The sequence below is a fragment of the Homalodisca vitripennis genome, unplaced genomic scaffold (genome assembly GCF_021130785.1).
Source record: "Homalodisca vitripennis isolate AUS2020 unplaced genomic scaffold, UT_GWSS_2.1 ScUCBcl_3337;HRSCAF=8813, whole genome shotgun sequence".
Lineage (NCBI taxonomy): Eukaryota > Metazoa > Arthropoda > Insecta > Hemiptera > Cicadellidae > Homalodisca > Homalodisca vitripennis.
In genome coordinates, this window is record NW_025779447.1 from 26,445 (window position 1) to 47,827 (window position 21,383).

A 21,383-nucleotide genomic window follows, 5' to 3' on the forward strand; every position below is an offset into this window, starting at 1 on the left:
GGAGGTGGTGTGGCAATCTTTGTAAAAATCCCCTTAAAATTTGAAAAAATTAAAGTCATTCATACTCTGGAATTTGATTTTGAGGCTGCTGGTATTAAAATCAATTTAAATTCGTACAAAAAAGTTAATATTGTTGGAATATACCGTCCAAACAACAACCGAAGTGTTATCCTTTTTTGGAACACTAGAGAGCCTGCTAACCAATTTTCTTTTTCAAACAATAAACTATTTCTCTTAATTGGCGATTTAAATATAAACTTACTGGACCACACCGACCCCCACTCCCGACGGCTGCGTGATATTCTTCAATCTTTTGGTCTAAATTGGTCAGCGAACTCTCCTACACGAGTATGTGCCATTGACAACGTTATCACCAACAACCCGATAGTTGACGATGTCGTGTTCAATCCTGCCATCTCTGATCACTTCGCTCAGGAGGTTGTGATTATTGGACTTGATCCGGTGACTGGGTTTGCAGAAATAACGGTCACAAGAGCTTTAAACCGTCAAAATATTAACGAGTTAATTTATCACCTTAAGCGAGAAAGTTGGAATTTTTTAAGTAACACTCAGTGTCCAAATAAAATGTACAATGCTTTTAATGAACGCTTTCTCTATTATTTAAATATTTCATGTCCTTACAGAAAATTCAATGTGTGCAGTGAGCGACATAAGAATACTTGGATTACACAAGGCATTCTCACATCTCGTGAAAAAACTTAAATTTTATCACTCATTAATACAACGAAAATTTCCAAAGATTTTAAAAAAATATATAGAAGAATACATAAGAAAGTTATAAAAGCTGCTAAAGCCTATGAATTAAACAAAATATTAAAGAATACCGAGAACTTTTCAAAACAGCATAGAAAATAGTTAATGAATCCATAAAACGAAAATATCCAATACAAAAATCAAAACAATGTTTTCTGCTCATTGAAAACCAACTTATAGATGACCCTCAAAAAATGTCTGACGAATTTAACAAGTATTTTGCCTCAGTTGGTTCGTGTGATGCGTGCTTCACTGAAACCCTCTCCCGCAATCTTGGTAGAGAACCGGTGTCGTCTATGATCTTGACCCCTGTCGATGAGGCTGAGATGGCTGGTATTGTGTAAAGACTAAATTGAAAGAAATCTTGTGACAACAGTGGTATGTCCATGAGGCTAGTCACAAAATGTTCCCAGCATATCTTGACTCCACTAAAAAAGTGGTAAACTCCTCATTTCAATCTGGAGTTTACCCGGATGATTTGAAAACAGCAAATATTGTCCCGATTTTTAAGGAAGAAGATCCTCATCAAACCAAAAATTACCGCCCAATCGCAATCTTGCCAATTTTCAGCAAAATCTTTGAAAAGGCATTTTTGAATCAACTACAACGCTTTCTAAGGCTTTTGACATGTGTTAGACTGTTCCACATCAGTTAGAAACATGTGGAATACGGGGTCTGCCACACACGTGGATCTCGACCTACTTGAAGGATAGATACCAGTGCGTGCAGATCTCAAATGCCATGTCAGAAAAATTTAAAATGGCATATGGCGTCCCTCTGGGATCGATCGTTGGGCCAGTGCTTTTTACTATTTACGTTAACAATTTGAACTCATCGATCCAGAATGGAAAGTTGATTCAATATGCTGAAGATGCGACTCTCTGCATTACTGCAAATTCTGTGCAGAAGCTTGAATTAATTCATTTGTCACAGTGAATACATGCATCCAATTTTTTCTAAAATCAATTTGAAAACAAACAGCTCAAAATCAAACACAATTGGTTTTTGTCTGAGACAGCGTGAAGGTAGTGCACGACCTGCTGTCCTGGTAGATGACAAACTCTTAGAGGAATCTGACTCCATCAAATTCCTAGGGATGTTCCTAGATCAAGGTCCGAACTGGAAAGTGTTGAAAGTGTTTGTTCCAGAGTAACTTCAGGTTTGTATGCTTTACGGAATCTGTCAAAACACTGTTCTCACGACATCCTGAGAATAGCTTATTTTGCCCTTGTTTATCCGCACCTTGCATATGGAGTAAGACTCTGGGGCAGCTGTGCAAACAACAAACTGCAAAGAGTGTTTCGCCTTCAAAATAAAGCTGAACGAATCATTTCAAAACTAAAAAAGAAGAGAGTCGTGCAGGGATGCCTTCAGGGAGCTGGGTTTACTGACCTTGCCCTGCCTCCACATCTTCGAGGTGGCTGTGTTCTGTAATAGCACATTGGCACAGGGAAGGAACACTCACCAGTATGAGACAAGAGGCAGGGACAACTATCGCAGTCAACCACATCGAACGGTGGCGTCTCATAATGTGCCATCGCAGGCTGGTGTTGGGTAGATTAATAGGCTCCCTGAGGATCTTAAAACATTGGCAGTACCAAAAAATTTAAATCTCGTCTTCAACGCCTATTGGTGTTAGGTGCTTTTGACACAGTATGTGAGTTCATGGAAAGCCGCCTGGGAATAGAAAATTAAAATAGAAACACGTTTTAACAGGATCTGATATAGGCATTGCCTGTTTGTCTGGATAAAGAACTTTTTGTATATATAATTGTGTGTGAATGAGTAAATAGGCTAATACATTGGCTAATACAGACTGTTTCTATACAATATTGTATGCTGTTAAGAGGCAATAAAGACTGATTTGATTTGATTTGAGAAAGCACTTTATTCAACGTTCGACAGTATGCCCTGTACAGAAACCCGGCAAATCTTGGTCCGAGAATGGTGGGGGATTTCCCCTCATTCGAGTATTTAGTTCGTTATACTCACGCTAGGCGAGCTACTGTACAATCAAATGAATTTTACAGGCAAGCAGCACTTCTTGGTCCAGGATGTTACACGCTCTATACAGAGCCTCGTAACTTGCGGGTCCGGACCAACACGTTCAAGGCCCGGACCAGCATGAGGCGCGATGACCAACAAGGTACGCACGATTTACGCTCCTGGACCAGCAAGTGCTGAGGTTCTAAACATATATATATATATATATATATATATATATATATATATATATATATATATATAAAATACCACAAGTTGAAGTGATCTCAGTGTTTACTAAAATTTCTCTTTTCGTTACGCACTTAGAGAGAATTAATTGTGCTCATTTGAGTGCACAAATGAGTTCTAATAAGTTTGGTTTTATAGTTGGTGGTTGTAACAACTATGGTGGGATTATAGTGAGAGTGTTAGATGGGCAGACTAATGGGGTAACCTCATTGCACCCCCGATGCTTCTGATATCATGTTGACGCCATACATGAGGGGGTACAGTACCACTACTGTACATATACATGGCCTGAATAGCACCTCCTGGGGGTTATACTGCCAATCCTTCAACATGACCAAGCCCTGTCACTATACCCCCCTGCTAATGGGGATATAAGTCCAGATACTTCATTTATACATCAAGAAGAAATTTACAATGAACTTCTTTTAATATATTTGACTATTTTATAACATCTTGCAGAACAAAGGAAGTGAAAAGTTTTTACTTACATATTGCACAAGGAGTATGATCATGTATATTCCCTTTAGACATAGAGAAAATTAGAATCCTTGATAATAGCTAAGACGAACTATTTCCAAGCAAATGTCATAAATAAAACTCACAATGATTTTGTATACATTGATGGATAAGTTGATAAAATTTTATTTTAATCACATTATTTTTCCATTAGAATTGATTGACTTTTAATAAATAAATTACTTTATCAAAGACCCTAATTTCTTGTAGCTATCACAAACTCAAACTTACTTGTCTGTGTCAGAGCTGCCATGGGTTAGATCCTGAGCCGGACCCTGGTAGTTGTGGAAGGCTTTTACCTCCTGTACGGTAACTTCTCCCCCTGTAACTCCCTCCAGAAGCTTCTGTACTGTTTCCTTGTCTGGCTTCCCCGGAACAATGAATGTGAGCACCCTCGCCCCACTCGAGTACGGGTATACTCGAGCCTGGGCAATACTCCACTGCGTTGGGATTCCTGCCAGATGAGACCAACTATAATACTACTTAAAAAAAAACAAATGGTAATTTTATTTGAAATAGACTTGTAGGGTTTGATGATCCCTAACTTACCCATGTCATATGCTCTCACAGTAAGTATCATCACAGAGATTGAAGCTTGTCTGACAGGCCGGTTAACAGACTTTACCACTCTCAGTTCACCTGTGAAATTATTACATTTTCACTGTTGGTAATAATTGTGAGAAACAAATTGGTGTTTTAATTTTTATGTATATATTATGTATTGTGCAAACAAAAGTTGACTCAAGAGTAAAAAGATACATACCATAATTGAAAGAGTAGTTATATCCTAAGTAAAATAAGAAGGTTAACACGCTCAAAAATGGTGGAATTACCCTTTGATGATGGCAGGCAGGGCCCATCACTAAGGGCAATAGTGTGGCCCAGGACTGGAGGGAGACCTGGCATGTAGGGTTAAAGTATTTTTATGTGGCCACTTTCAACTCTTTCCTCAACCACTTTTATCCTGAGGACTAGCTAGATCTTCTGTTCCCCGAATGAAAAAATGCCTCCAACAAAGCCTCTGAGAAGTGACTAAGAACATGGGTTATACTCTTCCTTCTCAATCATACTTTCACGAGAACTAGCTTTTCTAATGAATTACTATTCAAGGTATCCAGCCAGATATAAACCCAAGCTCAATTTTTAAAATGTATACGTCTAGAAAAATTCAAACAATTTATTTTTGGATGTCTTCACATCTGAATTGAAGACGATATTATTGTAAATTTAGGTCACTTACCAGTTTCTCCATGAACGGAGAATCGGGTTTCTCCATAGTTTCCACTAACTATCTCATAGCGAACAATGTTGTTGGGTGGCTCTGCATCCATGTCAATAGCCTGAAATAAAATTTGAACTAGGCTATGAACAATTTTTTCAAAAGTGTTTTGTCATTCCCAAGTTTATCTCTTACTCCTCACAATGCGATGTGGGATAACTGATTACAATGGTTATAGCAGAGTTAACATTGAATCTGGATTTGATTTTTAATGTGGATGTGGAATGTCGATTAAATTAGTTAACACATAAGGTTTATGATTTGTTAGTACATAGTTAAATTACATCAATTTTATTCAATAATCTGTCATTTTAAATTACATAAAGGGGAAGCCTGTAATACCTTCACTCCTATAATATGACACGCCAAGAAAATTAAAAAATATGCCAAAACAGTAATGATAATAATTTATAAAGTGTAATAAATTTCAGTAGCAATAATTAACTCTTAAAATCATTTGGCTTTCTGAGTGACACTGGAATTATTTTAGGAATGAGAAAGTGAACTGAATTCTTCAACTTTATACAAGTAGGCTGTAGTGAGTGTTTTCGTGAGGAATGAAACAAATTTGTTGAAACTGTTTTCTTATTTTATCTCCTCAGGCAAAATATTATAAAATTTAATTCCCGTGTAATGTGGGCATTTTCAAGCTTAGTCAGACGATGAATAGAGTATTGGTGCTTTGTTTTATTTCTAGTGTTCTGAAAACGGTTAGGAAGAGCTTCTGAAAATAATTGAAGATTTTTTTTCCTAAGAAACTTTAAGGTCTCTAAAATGTATAATGCAGGAATAATTAATTCATACTAATTGAAACAATGCCATTTACAACATAAAAGCATTAGATAGTTAACATTTTGGAAATATGTTCAACTACTTATACTCAGAATAAATACTCTGTATAAGTGTCATAGGGGTTTCAAACATAAAGGATCATCATTCTTTCATATCTCTAAATACTTAAAATGTTGTCAACAAGTAAAGGATAACAACTAATAAAAAGAATAGGGAACATGCATATTGGGGACATAAATATACTGTAATGAAATAGATTTAAAACGTTTTTGATTTAGCATTTTAAAGTATAGACAAATTTATACCGAAATTCCATCTGGTGTACCTTAATAAAAGCTCTCTCTGTAAATCCAAGTCCGTCCTTATCCAAGATGAAATCCATGGGATCTCGTACAAACTTGGGTGCCTCGTCATTAACATCCAGCACTGTAATTGTAAGAGGTACAGCTGCACGATTGCCCAATCCATCACTGTCTCTTGCCTCGACCAAGAAATGGTATTCTGCAGGCATTTGACCAAACAGACAAAATATAGACATGAAGGCTACCATAGATATAGTTTTTATCATTCAAAGTAATGCTGTACCTGAAGCCATTTCCCGGTCGAAGCCATGCTTGATGGTGTTGACAGTGATGGTACCAGTATGAGGATGCAGACTGAGGGAAGTGTTAAGGTACCCTTGGAGTCCTGTGTACCTCACCAGACCTCCCAGTCCTGTGTCTGGGTCTTGGGCTGCCACAGTTATGACTTGGTGACCTAAAGTCACATTCTCTGGCATACTGACTGAGTACTGTGGTGCCAGAAACACGGGTGGGTTATCGTTCATATCCAACAAGTGTACAGTAACATTCACTGTTGAGAACAGTGACTTCTTCCCTGGGGTTACTTCCTTAGCCACGATCTGTAAAATGCACGTTCGGTAATTTTTATATCAAATTTATAAAAAGTATCAACTAAAAATAATGTGTAAAACTATACAATGTTAGTTCCAATGCACTTTATATATAACATTTAAAGTATCACAAATAATTATCCTTGAAATCCATCTTAAAACATTTAATTTGTGATCTATAAAGAAAATAAACGTATATTTTTCAGTTATTACAAACAGGAAAACTAACTTTTTACCAATAAAGGAGAAAAGGTAAATTATTATAGTTTTCTAAAACAAATATTAAATCGGTATTTGTGATGAAAATTAATTTAATTGTTTGAATTAAAAGAATATTTAATATCTGTAACATACCTTGAATGTGAGGACTTTGTTGGTTTCGTAATCTAACATGGAGTTATCCCTGACTCTTATGACAAAATCTGCTAGTCGCTCAGCAATATTAGGACTCACTTCAAAAGTTCCATTGTTGTTTTCCAATGAGAGTGCAAAAACTCCCATCTTACCCTGCAAACAAGATTGTTGAATTTATAACATTCTTTAAAAAAATGGATTTATGTTTGTGAATAGTGGGGTTGTGAAGGGGTCTATTTGACATGCAAATATGGCTGGCTCTAGTAGCATCATATGTAGTAGCATGATGTCTGAAACAGGAGTATTATTAGTCACTGCTCAGTATTCTCACCCTTTGTTATAAAATGAAGTACACAAAACTTACTGAACCAATTTACTACAGGATTGGGCTGAATCAAAATTTACAATTGGTTGAAAACTGCTGTGTGTTCCAAACTGAATATACTGTATAATAGAATCTTTATCCACTGAAACAAAATACTTTGTCTATTTCTGAATTAATATACAATGTACAAAATTAAAGTTATACTATCAACATACAAAAATATATTCAGATGGTCAATAGTTATTAATGATCTGCAGTACATATTAGGTTGTTACATATGATTATGAACTTGAAAAAATTCTTAGACAATGAGACATAATAAAATAAATGACAACTAGAACACTACTGTGAAATATCACAATCTGCAACACACTTAATATGTCCAGTGCAGACCATGCAGTTGTACATGATAAGATGCTTGATAGAGTGCATGGCCTACAAATCTGCTTGTGTTAATACAGAGTTCTAGTTCAGGAAAATTACTTAATTTGCTTAAAAATATGTATATAAAATAAGTCATCCATCCCCCTAAAAAATCCATTAAAAAATCCTCATAAAAAATACTCACCATATTATCATCTCTGACTTGTGTGTTATAAGCATCATCAAATCGCAGAATTGTCCCTTGAGCACTGTTTTCCTCAATCATTGTTGAATAACTGGGAACAACATTATACTTTTGAAAAACACATGCAATAATAGGTTGAGTAGGTATTAATGAATCAATACAACTGAATGATTAAAATATTGATCAATTAACAATTTTGAATGTTACTGAACTTACAATGAGCTTTGGAAATATGGAGGGGTGTTGCCCAGTTCACCCAACAAGAGTGCAACAGTAGCTTCGCTGGACATGGCAGGGAGTTCATCCTGGCGGGAGTCCACTACCTCTTCAGCTAGCACTGTTAGCAGCACTGGCTGGTGGGCGTGGGAGATAGATACTAATTCCCGCAATGGCCGCACCAAACGTATCTCTCCTGGACCATAACAATGTCAAACAGGTGTTTTTTATATATATATATATATATATATATAATATATAAAATATGGCAATGATTGAATTAAAAGAGTTATGCATTGCTCTGTAGTAACTGCCCAATAATATTTGAACACTTGGTGTTAAATGTGTAGTCTTCCTGATTTAAAGTTTAAATAAGTTTTATTTTAAATTACCTCTAAATGCTTTAAAATATTACTTTTTTGTTTCATTATAATGTCCAATTTTTGTTTATAATTTAAATTACACTCTGGTTTGGGTCATTATTTCATTAAATAACTTGTTGAATCTTCAGCCAAAAAGTAGCTGTTATACATTATTTGGAACTTGGAGAAATCACTTATACAGACCCAATTCAAAAAGTCTACTGACTGGTAACTTATCATCATTTATTGTAGGAATATGAATATCAGCATATTTTACCTATGGTTCAAATAGTCACACAAAGAATAAAGCTATGAAGTTTTATGTCAGTTATGGGAAGCCCACTTGTTGCTAAAAGTCACAAATCCACTAAGTGGGAACTGGCAAGAGTAAAACGTCACTTAACAGGTACTCAGTGTTTGTTCAATTTCCATAGGTGAGACAACGATTCGTTTTCAAAATCATAGAACTGAAATTGTTATTTAAAGCATAATTTATTTGCTCAATAACTACTAATTTGTTTGATATTTTAGAACACAGTAATTACATTTATATACGCAAGAAAGGTAATGAACTGGCATCAGTTGGCAATTATTATAGCTTTTGCCTTCACCTAATGATCATTTTTACACTTCTAAGGTGGCCTAACAAGTCTCAAAGTTAACTTTGCTAAAAAGAACTAAAAAACTTTGTGATTGCAGTAGCATTCCTTCTTGTCAAACAGAAACACACTGTGGAAACATATTGACTGTCTTTATTCTTTGTTAGGTTTTCACACCTCTGATGTCTTAATTTATCTGATTAATACAATACTATGTTATTTTATATAATCCAATTTACCTTAAATAGTAAAAACTCCTGTAATGTATACACCTCTCTTAGAGTAAAAAAAAAACTGAGAAATTGTCACTTTAAATATAAATTAAATCATTCATAGTAAAATAAATATTTATTGGAGCATAAAACAATTTTTTTTAATCCAAGATTTGAGCTATTTAGAAGGAATAGTCTCTAAACATTCATTGTATACTAGTACATTAATTGTACTTATTATTAATCCCTTATAGTGTTGCTATTTTACAATAACAGAATATTGTAAAATCCTAATAACTCTGAAAATATAACACAAATTACAACTGTTCATGAATTGTTCATTCAGCATTTATTAAGTTTATATTTTAAACACAATCCACCAAATTTTACTTAACTGCACCTTTAGTTACATCAATGGCTCTTGTAGTTGTATAAATAACAACTTGTATTTAGGTTAACTTACTTCTGGTTAACTTTTGTTTAGTTTGATCACTATTCTGTTATATTGATGTGATATTTAAATATCTCTAATCATTCACTAACTATTTAGAGTAGAATTGGGACATAAAAGAAATAAAATTTGTTTCTATACAAGTAATATTCATAATTAATTAATATCCCAATTCTAAACTGATATTACTCCCATTATTACAGAACAGTGTCGCAGTCACTGTTTTATCCTTCCTTCATTCATATTCATTACATTATAGATTATATTTTGCCCTCATCTTAAAAAAATCACTTAAAAAATGTTTGAATACTGAAACCCTAACTTTTGTATGGACTGCACTAAGAATGCATAGTTTCAATGATATGAGAAGATAACATGGCACCTGAAAGTCTGTTCTAGTGTCATCAAGACATTACTGGCATGAATATTCTGTGCAGCTCAGTAATGGCACTAAGATATGAGTGGTCTCTCTGAAAAGTATGCTGTTGTTCAGAGAGATCTGCTGTAGCTTGTATGGCTTCTTAAGCTGTGTACCAACTTTTCCATCATCTTATTGTTCTTATTGTTCTTATGTTCCAACATACACAGCAGTTGATATGACAAACGTTTTGATGATGGAACCTTTTGTTTAACAGCACATATCTTATTATAATGTGTTTACCAGACCCCATGAGTTACAACTACAAAGGATTATTACTATAGTTAAGCAATGCCTACTAAATTCTTATGTATTCATACCGTTGTCCCTGCCAATGGAGAAGAAAACTGTGAAAGGATTGCCCTCAGAGACAAGTCCATACTTTATCTGCCGAGGTGAACCTGTGTCCCCATCACGAGCTGTCACCTTTAACACTAAGTCTCCCTGTAAACAACATGTATCTTTCTTATTAACATTTCCAGTAATTAGGTATAAAATTACTATGTATAACATTATAAACCTACAATAAAAGTAAATTTCACTATGAATCATAATTTTTAATTGATACACTAATGTTATTTTGATACTATGTTTATGTCATGGAATTATCAAACCCTATTGTTCCAAATTAGTCACATTCCCCACTAACCTAAAACAACAAAATGTGGTGGCTAGTGCTGAAATATTTTATTGAAAATATTATAGAATAACACTAATTTGGTAATGGAATAACACTAAAACTATAAACATATAGTGAGGAATAAGACAGGCAGCAGTTAACTGACTGAAAACTGAGCATGAAAAAGGGAGAAAAGTTAAATTACCAAAATGGCCCAATGAAACCAATTGGCATCATCCCCATAAAACAAAAAACAATAGAACACATGGGCGTATATAAGTGGAGGGCTCAGGAGGTTCAGGCCCCCCACCCCACCAAAAATTCAAAAGAGTAACTTTAAAATTGCACTCAGTAATTTGTTTTATGCTAGAACAAATTTCTTATAGGTTAAACATTTCCCAAGAGAAGACTGTTTTTGGAAGGGATTTTATATCTCCTAAACCATCCAGAGTGTTAGCCTTCTTCAAAATAATTTTGAATACATGACTGAAAAAATTGTTTTTCTCAATAATCCTTAACTTCATGATAAAGACCAAATGATGTAATATTAGATTTGCCTTGACACTATCACCATATTTTGTAATTTGAAATTACGAAGTTTTTTTTGTAGATTAGAAAAATTAAACTTTGAAAACCTTGAGCCGCAGCTGATTTGAAATGGATTCCTGCAGAGAGGTAATAATTTACATGATTGTTTTACTCAGTATAGTAAAGATTTCTGCCGGGTTTCATGAATTTATCATGAGTTTTTTTTTCAAACTCACACAGAGACAGATAATTTTAAACTAAGCAAGATATGACACATGTTATCTTGTATTATTTGTTAGTTTCTACCTGCTAAACAACATGGCAAAGTTTGTTCAAATCGTTGTGAGACATTCTGTACAGGTATAATTACAAATATAAGTATAAGATTGATTTAGCATTTGATCTATTAAAAGCCTCAAGGAATAATCGAATTTGACTTTTAGGTTTCAAGTACCATGTTTGATCATTCTTTTTCAAATCTTTTAATGGGGCAGATTGATAATAATATGTATATTTTTAACACAGATAAAACTTCATAATTTACTTACTAAGTAGTTGGCAGTATTCTTGCCTGATAAATTCCATGTATTTTACACTACACAACAAAAACAAATGAGATACATTAAAATAGATAGAAAAACTGTAACACAATAACTACTTACAGTGGAAGACGAAACACTGACCTCCTTCAGGTTGGATGAGAGGACAGTGATGGGGGCAATGTGGTCCCAGAGGGGTGGAGTGTCTTGTATGTCTGCCACCACCACCACTAACTGGAACCCTGCAATGTTACGGGAGTCTTCCCCTGGTACTGCATACATGTCCTGCATCACACATAATCTTCATCCACCATGCTCTATCTAAGAATAAACGTAATAAGTGTTTGTATCTGGCTTGCTGTATGAACATTAATATTTAGAATTATATTTTAAACACTGGAAGAAAGTCAACAAAACAGCTTAAAAAGGAAATACAATTCACTTTATAAATTTGTATGTACCAAAGCGTAAATTGATAGCCTGTACATGGTCTGCTGTTCGTAGTCCAGTTCCTGGGCTAGTTTTATCAGTCCTGTGGATGTATCCTTCTTGGAGCTCTGGACCAATCGGAACTCTGGAGCTGGCTGAAGATAACTTCCATTCACCTCTTTCTGTAAAAAAAACTTAAATTTTAATTACTTAACAAATATTTTATTACAATCTGTAACAAAATAAAATATAAGCCTTAAATGTGTGCTTACAAAAATAACTCTTTTTTATAATAGCTCATTCTAAGAAATAAAAATCGCTGTTTATTTCCACATATCTTCATGTTGATTAATTTATTGACACACATATCTTAAAATTCAATGATCTTTTTACTTCATGACAATATCGTACTGCATTGTGTAGTATAACACGTGTTATACAGTACATCAGACTATTATAAATTTAATCTGTAGGTAGTCTGTTACCTTATACACATTAAAATCAATTTGTTCGATACTAAATTGTCTGTGCAAAACCATTACTTTCAAACTTCACTATAATGATCTTTCTCATATTATTTATTTCATAGCGTTAAAAAGTCAAAGGCATAAAGGGAATTGTGAGGAATCCGTCTTTTGTACTAGAATTATACTTTACTATTATCTAAAATGTATTACTGAAGTATTGAATCTATTGTCATGAGTAGCAGTGCTTACAAACATGTCTTATTAATGGAGGAAATATATAAATAAATATAGATATATATATATATAGAAAATGCTTGACTTTAATTTTGTTTTGACTTCCTCTGAGTACTTCAAACCTTATTTCAATTCCGTGTTTAAGAGTTTTGAAGACAATCTTACCCAAGTGTTTCTACAGATTTAATTACAACCATATGCTGCTGGGAAAATATGTTGAAATTTTGATGCAGTTTGTAAATTATTTAAAACAGCTCTAGACTACTATTTCTTCTTTATAGACACACAAACACACATCCATTTATGTAATATATGAGTAAGCAAATACTATTTTAATCTGATTTATGTTCACTGTGTAATTTTTTATTCATCCTAACATATTCTTACTTTTATGAGATTATTTTGCACATTTTACTATGCGATGTTGAACGTTCTTATTTAAATACATACATGGTTTTGGGTACTCTGGAAAACAATTTAAGTAAATTTATAGCTTTCTGTTCAGACTTATGTCTTGTTTTTATAAAGCCTAAAAAAATCCTTTGACTAAACTAAAGCTTAGCTTAATATGATATTGCATTTCTATATTATATTAAATTAAAATTATATGAACTTAAAATTATATAAAAATTATATTTTATATATTTTAACTTCTTGAAACTTAATGATTTGTTTCATTAATTTTTTATTGTTGTGTTTATTTTTTATTACTATATTTATTAACTATAAATTACTGTTTCATTGCAACTAGTAATTAATTCAAAATACTGTATTCGTTATATACTGTTTTTTCATTATACTAAAATGAATGAAACAAATTAATTAGCCAATAGTGCATAGTCAAAAGTTGACAAATTTAACCGAACTCCCTGTAATACAAATATATGAAAATCATTCTTTTACATACAAACTTGTCTAAAGAACATGTTCCTGAGCGATGAAATTTGTTGCTGTTGTTTACTGTGTACAAACACACATTGGATTGGATATATAAAACAGTATTTGTTTGATGATATTGTATTGAAAATAATTTGAGTAATAGTATCACATTTGGCAGATAGGTATTACAGCAACTACAGTTGTTTTCGTCTAAACCAATCACAGCAAATTATAATTGAGACAATTATATTAGCACAACTTCAATTTCTCACCTCTATTTACCTTTAATTCTATGATTTGATATCACATGATTCTAGCATCTTTCCTAAGATATTAAAGCACTTGAGCGACCAAACATATCTTAGACTTAGCAAAAAAGTTTACTCGCAAATTAAAAGTTTAATTATATATATAGTCCAAAATTATACGACAAAATTAGTTTAAACTAATTATGATGTATCTTCAAATAGATTTCTTATATCTGTGAAAAATTTACAAACCTCGTACTTACCCAGAGCTCTAATAAGGCTGGATGTGAATTTCTCGGTTCTTCCTCACAATTACATACTCTAGTTCTGTACCAACTTTAGTATCCTGAAACAAAAACAATAGGTAAGTATGTTTCCATTTTGGAACAACAGAAGGCAGGCTACAGATTTCTGCTGATTATTCTTTTTTCTGCTGATTCTGTAATTTTTGGATTCAACTACAACAGCTATAAGGAGCTGGTGACAAAGGTAAGTAGGACGAATATGGAGGGTAAATTAGGGTGAATAGCCAGCATACCATTGAAGGGATTACATAGTAGATTGGCCCCATCAACAAATTGCAGAAGCTTTACTATGGAATCCAACTGTGAACATGTAAGTTGATATACTTATGCTGTTTGCAGATCAAAATGAAATGAAATGGTTTATTAAAACAGCCTAATATTACAATCTTGGAAGAGACAACAAGAGATAAGGACACTTGAAAATAAATAACAACAAAATGCGAACTAAATCATTATATGTATAACGTTTTAAAACAAGGTGAGATCAACATTGTTTTAGAATAATATTATTCTCTGGTGAACTCGGACTAAAGTCATAATAAATATAATTCTACTCTAAGCAAATGATCTTTCATAATTTTTTTGAAAGGTCTTTTCATGTCAAAATTTCCTTCCATGTCAAAAAGAAAGTAGTCTATTGAAAGATACTGACTGTTACATGAAAAATATGTTTAAACGTTTTAATCAACTTTTTTTATAGCATGGATATGGTGTGTGGTAGATATAGATGGTTTGAAATAAAGTAGTTGAACTATGTTCTTTTTGCAAGTTTGGGCTGAAACTTACATTTCATACTTTTCACAATATATTAGGTACATTCTAGATGATCAAATAATCTTCAGAAAGTTTATAAAGGCCACAAACAACCTCTTTCTGATTTAAGACAGCTAATACAGTCTGTTAAATTTACCATGAAATCGATACATAGTTTTGTACAATTATTTGTTATGAGCAGAAAGTGGAGAGAGAGTGATATCTTATGCAGATTGCAGATATACAGTATATTTACTTTGGGACCAAATATATCAACTCATATTTTATGGAAGGAGTGGATTATTGGCTTTTTATTATGTAACGTTATGTATTAAAAAATGTAGCACATTTGAAAGTGTGAACCAAAACTTCTATGAATTGGCAAACAGATTTTATTACTTAGACATTGTATAAAAAGAAAATAGCTTCTTCAAATATTATATTTACTCAACATAACTTAATAAAGTGTTACCATCTATCTACTATGCGGGGATGGATAATGTGAACTAATGAATATATTTACTATCCTCAATGTTATACAACATTTGAGTGAGTCACATCAAGTGTCGCTGAATGGCTTGCTTAATGCAAAACTTCAAGTGTATAGATCGACCCAGTTTTGAGATATCCTGAAGATAGTTAAGTTTCCCTTACTCTCAGCTAAATCCCATATAGTCATGTATCTTGCCTTGTATAGAAATGAACCTTTTAAAAAATATAAAATCTATAGTTCATTTCGTTCTCAAGACATTCCACAGAAGGCAGATTACAGGTAGAAGAGAAACTTTACAACCCCCACCCACGACTGAGTTACATCATCCAACAATGCCAGATTTAAACCAAGTCTAATTTCATCTGTGGGGGTTATACAGCATTGGAAAACAATTGAGTTGTAACCAAATAAGTACATATAAATCCTAGTGAATACTGCCTAGGTTGAGCTCTCGAGTGGGAGACCAGAGTTTGGTTCGATCTTAGGGTCGTTGGAAAAAAGTAACTAATAGAAACTTATTATTTCTAAATCAGTGAACAGAGATTTTAGTTCTTAAAACTGCAAACCAAAAAAATGTTCGCCTGTCCATCTGTGCGATAACTCTTAAAAGAAAGGTTCTAGAAAAAACGTACATAGTTAATTCCTCTTGATCCCATGAAGAACTGTTGATTTTAAGGTCAAAAGATGAAAGAACAGTCCGTCCGTATCCATCTGTGATAACTCTTCCATCACGTTCTGTCGAGTTATTTGGTACTCTGTTGTGATGAATATTTATTTTAAATAGTTTGGGGAGAGAGATATGCCTTGTCCCCTGACTACGCTGTTACAGCTACACTACAATGGGTATTTTGATTTTGTTAGTTGAATGTTTAATCCATTCAATTCCTAAATTACGGACAAGGAGTGAGCAGGAAGAGATTGTGGGTATTGCTCTAGCTCACCAGGTGAATCTTGTTTTCAGTTCTGAGAAAAATGGGGGAGAAAAGTAGTGCCTGCAATGAAGGAGCTTTCCGGAAACCATTGGAGTAGTGATACTATGGAACGGTACCAACTCTTGTTATATAAGTTATTTTAAGGTGAAATCCATTTTTATACTATATATTCAATATTTATTTTGATTTGATGCCCCTTTCCTAAACGGAGCCTTGTATGGCTGGAGTCTGTAACTTCTCCTGATTTGGTACACTTTTTAAATAGTCATTAATTTTGATAGGATAGCTAAATAATTAATAAAAGTTATCCATGTTTTGTAATGTTTCCAAGTTATTTTCGGAATATTCTTATAGGATTGCTTAAAAAATATTTTTAATGTTATTTATTATACGTAATGTATTTAATATAATATGATCAAATAAGGGCTTGACTGACCAAGGAATTCACTTTGGAGTTGTTACTGAAATCAATTATACAATCCTCTGATTGAAAGTTTACTTCTTGAAAATGTTGGAGGATAAGTTCAATTTATCTGAGTGAAAATCATTGTGTACATGTTCCAGTAAACAAACTCAGAGACTAAGTTTTCTGTCCAAATTGCTATAAGATCCTTTTTACAACTACATGAGTATAAACTACTATTTATTTACTACTTTTCTTTGGAATAAACTTCTTTTTGGAAAACATATTTTTTTGCCATTCCAAATAACCAGTAGCCCTAGTTATAAGGATTGTCTAAAGCACAGTGCATATCTCAATTCCAGAAGTGGAAGGTGATAACTAACCTCAGGCACCATGATGACTCCTGGGATGTGTGGGAAGACAGCATTGATGTCGCTGGAAACCACCTGTCACCTCGATGGTGACTGCTACTGTGGTTGTATCCCCTGCGGTGTCTCGCACTGTTAGGCGAAACTTGTACAGCTGACCAGGTGCAACACTACGCTCCAGGAACACGTTAGCCGAGCAAGTAGACGAGTTCACGTAACAAGGTAGAGTCTCTATGCGAATAACATAGCTTCCAAAATCTGTAAATAATTGTTTTTGTTCCACAAATATATAAATAGAAATCTGAATTTTCACAAACTCTGATACATGTGCATAGGATTAAAACTTCTTTTATTTTAAATTACAATAGGTTAAATTACAGGTTGTCATAACAAGTTTTACTAATTTTACATTTTATAAAAAAATGATTTAATGCTAAAATCTGTTACTGCTCTGAAACATTTTTGATGCATACTACATACATAATTTATAATCAATTAAAATAATAATTATACTTTTGATTTAACAATCTCGATCGTGTTTATTTATATCATGCATTCAAGCGGAAAAGTTAATAATAATTGCTGCCATTACAGACATTACTGCCATGACCTCAACGCTTTCGTCCGGTCTGACCTGATGGATAATAACTGGAATTTCGATACAAAAGACGAATTATTTTTAATTGAGAATAAACACAAAATAAAAAGCACACCTTTTAAAGATTTATCTCACAATCATTAATATCTAAAAAAATTTCAATCGGACAACTAATACTAGTAAACTAAATAGTAAAATATTAAATAATAAGTAAACTAAATATTATAGCTACATTTTTGAGTTAACTAAATTAATGAAAAACTATTCTTAAAATGAAGCAACAAAATTAATTAGAAGATTAATAAGAATTTTGTCACTAATAGTTTTTAGTAATATATATTGAATATTACTACAATTAACAAAATAATAAGATGTTGTCAATGGGATAACGGTGTGGGGGGGGGGGGGTGAAGCGGTGTGACGGGGGGCGCGGCGTCGAGACATGACGGGTCCCTGCCGCATAAACTTTTTTCCGGGGCCCGCCAAAGCTGTGTACGGCCCTGCCTATCCTTCTGCCTCATAATCTCTTCTTCACATCATGCGTATAAAACAACAAAATAAAATTATGAAACCCCAGCGATGACGTTGCTGACAGTACAGTTGTACAATGTAATATTTTATCAAATGTCATCATCCCCGGACTCATACAATCGATGTCATAAGACATCGAGCATTTTACTCTATAAAGCCACTATTATAGACACAGTCCAATGAATACCATTGTAATTTCAAAAACTGTTTTCTCATTAGATTCTATACATAACTTTATTAGTTTTTGTCTAGAAACAATTAATTAGTAGTGATGCCAGCAAAATAACAGCCATTGCTTTTGAGCATAGGAAAAATTCGAGACAAAAGTAATGTAAGTTTTAGATAAAATTGCCGACAAGTATTTATTAAAAAATATTTAAAATTGAAACAAAAACAGGATCACCAAAAAGTTAAATTTTGGAATTCAGCTCAGTTTTACTAATATATGAGCAGCATGGTCATCATCGATGCGTGTTACAATTTAATTAAGTGCAACACGATAGAAATGCAATACTTGGGACATTTGATTTCAAAATACAGCCTTCGATTATGTAACAGTCCATTTGAAGATATTGCATCCAATCCCGATGCTAGGTGAATACAACTAAATCAATTCCCACATGAAACAACATGGTGGATAGCGTGTGGATATTGGGATTTTATTCAGTAATCATTTCTGACTGTAGGTAAGTCTTTAAACGTTAGACCATTTAATTCTAGAAGCCCAATGACACTCTCGTTGCAAACGATGTTTTGGAGATAAAGATGTATTAACTTCAACCACACAATTTCAGACAGGATGCTCGACTATGTAATATAAAAGTACCAGTCAGTGGCGTAGCTACCTTGGGTGGCACCAGGTGCGGAAGTTGGTGGTGTCACCCCATCGAAAGTAAAAAGCAATAAATGTTATGTGATAAAGGTCATGGTTATAATATTTTTTTCTTTTTTATTATCTATCACTATATAATAATACACGTTTAACAATTCATGTGTAAATTTTAAGTAGTAGCCTACGTCATATTGTTTCTGACAAAGTCAGGGACAGAAGAGCTTTCTAAAACAACCTAAGCGAATCGATAACTTAAAAAAGGATTTATTTCGAACTAATGCACCACAAATGGCAGGGAAAACGGGTTGCTTGTAAAGGCCGGGACAGGAACAGTCACGTTCGATTGTCGCTATATTCGGTTATCGACTTGGCGATAACCGCTGAACCATATTGAACTGACGAGACTATGCTATCGATAAACCGGTAATCATTACTCTACATGATGTACGTTGATAGTGTACCTGTAGCAGCGAACGTGAGCGGGTAGTCACGGTCAGCGTCTGAAGCGCGTAACCGGTAGATTATGGTACCTGTCCTAGTGTCTGCGGGGAGTAGCACTTGTCTCATGTTGTTAGTCGCCTCAAACACTGGGTAGTTGGCACCAGTGCCCACCAGGAGAGCTGCTGATGCCGCCATCATCAGCAATATCATCCCTGTAACACAACGCAACACTGTTACACGCTTTATTTAGTATCCCGACTTTGTAATGTACCACATCACTGCAAATTACAATCTAGCTTTTTAATGTGTGAATTCCGCCATCATTTACACTAGCCCGCATTTCAAAATCCGACTACAATCTGTAACCTATGTACACTTGTCATTATCGGTTCTTGTCAATTTTAGCATTCACAACACTATGGCTATGAGAAGGAAATAGGAATTGCCCGGACATTTGCCGTCGTTCAGTGATACAAAAAAATCAGTAACACTAATGGTACCTACTGAACGATGGCAAATGTCCAGAAAAATCATGTTTCCTTCACAATCCTTCCATTGTCAAAAAGAAACTTCAAGCTTTGGCTATATTGTTACTTTCACTGTACTCTGTCTGGAGAGAGATAGCTCCTGCATGAAGAGTTACGAACACACACTGACCAGAGCGCTCTCGCACGCGCACACACAGCTTTAAGGTCGGGCTGCCCTGTCTATCATCAATATTGTATTCCCTATGTGCGTAGATCGGTTTTATTAGTTCTTCTTCAATTCAGTTCAGTTAATTATATTAAATATGCAATCTTTATGACGAAATAAAGAGAATGGGTAAAAATACTATGTAAATTAATGAAAATGTAAAGCTAACGTAATTGTATGTAGCTATATTAATATATATTTTAACATGTCACTTATGCCGGTATTGTTTTCACAAATTTGCACTCGTTTTCTTAATTTTCCATGGATCGCATTACATACATTTCATAAAATAATTTCAATACACACAACAAATTTCTGAACGTCATCATGCTACCACACCAGTTGATGATTGAGGACCGGCAGGTAGTAGGATTGCGGCCTGCAGAGACAGCTGAGTTCGTGTACTTGTGTCTTTGTGACACGAATCTACACAGTGCACTCTATATAGGTGCCTCCTTCAGGTGACAGAGTATTCCACATGTTATAATAATTGGACTTTCAACGTGTGCAAGCTAGCATTAAAATGACTCGCACAAATTTATGTCGTTTGCGGACTGAAATAAAATTTTTTTTTTTTTTAACTAAAAGAAATTAAAATAGTTGGCTAGCTTATTTTACTTTTGAAGTAACAGTGAATATTTGAGTAAAGATGACTCACAAATTAACCTTAGGCTGTAAATACCTAGGCTATTACAAAGTATAACTAACGAAATAATTGGATTAACTAATGTGAACTAACGAAGAGTCAACGACAGGGATACAATTCATAATTGCGCCCAACTTCACAGACGTCGCGTCACGTTTGTACACGCCATCATGCCTCTCTTACTAGTGAGGGGTTCTATCCACGTGCTATTAGAGCAGTCCACCCGAAGTCACGTATTTAACGCACAATCGCGCATCCCCACTCATTTCGAGTCTGGAATATTACGTGATGTCGATTAAGAAATAATAAACGTTCTAACACTTTGGTTCAATTCCCCCCTAATTACAGATTATCACATATCAGATATGCAACAAACGTTTGAATTAATACTATTCAACAAAGTACATCGTTGTTTAGCTACAAATTGTTTTATACTGTACATATTGTACAGAAAT

The 21,383-nt window shown here is 33.9% G+C and overlaps 1 protein-coding gene across 1 annotated transcript in view; it reads right to left on the minus strand.

Moving 5' to 3' along the window:
• The window catches only part of LOC124372477 (cadherin-86C-like), a gene marked incomplete at its 3' end in the record, with an annotated part of 45,857 nt that extends 26,072 nt beyond the window's left edge, over positions 1-19,785 (minus strand). Inside the window, 16 exon segments of the mRNA XM_046830879.1 lie at positions 3,754-3,976; positions 4,072-4,161; positions 4,763-4,862; positions 5,919-6,094; positions 6,179-6,494; positions 6,840-6,992; positions 7,733-7,823; positions 7,949-8,144; positions 10,311-10,434; positions 11,821-11,961; positions 12,138-12,260; positions 14,197-14,234; positions 14,237-14,279; positions 17,203-17,256; positions 17,258-17,445; positions 19,610-19,785. Of these exon segments, the coding sequence (XP_046686835.1) occupies positions 3,754-3,976; positions 4,072-4,161; positions 4,763-4,862; positions 5,919-6,094; positions 6,179-6,494; positions 6,840-6,992; positions 7,733-7,823; positions 7,949-8,144; positions 10,311-10,434; positions 11,821-11,961; positions 12,138-12,260; positions 14,197-14,234; positions 14,237-14,279; positions 17,203-17,256; positions 17,258-17,445; positions 19,610-19,784 (2,231 nt within the window).
• Positions 19,786-21,383: the final 1,598 nt, after the last annotated feature.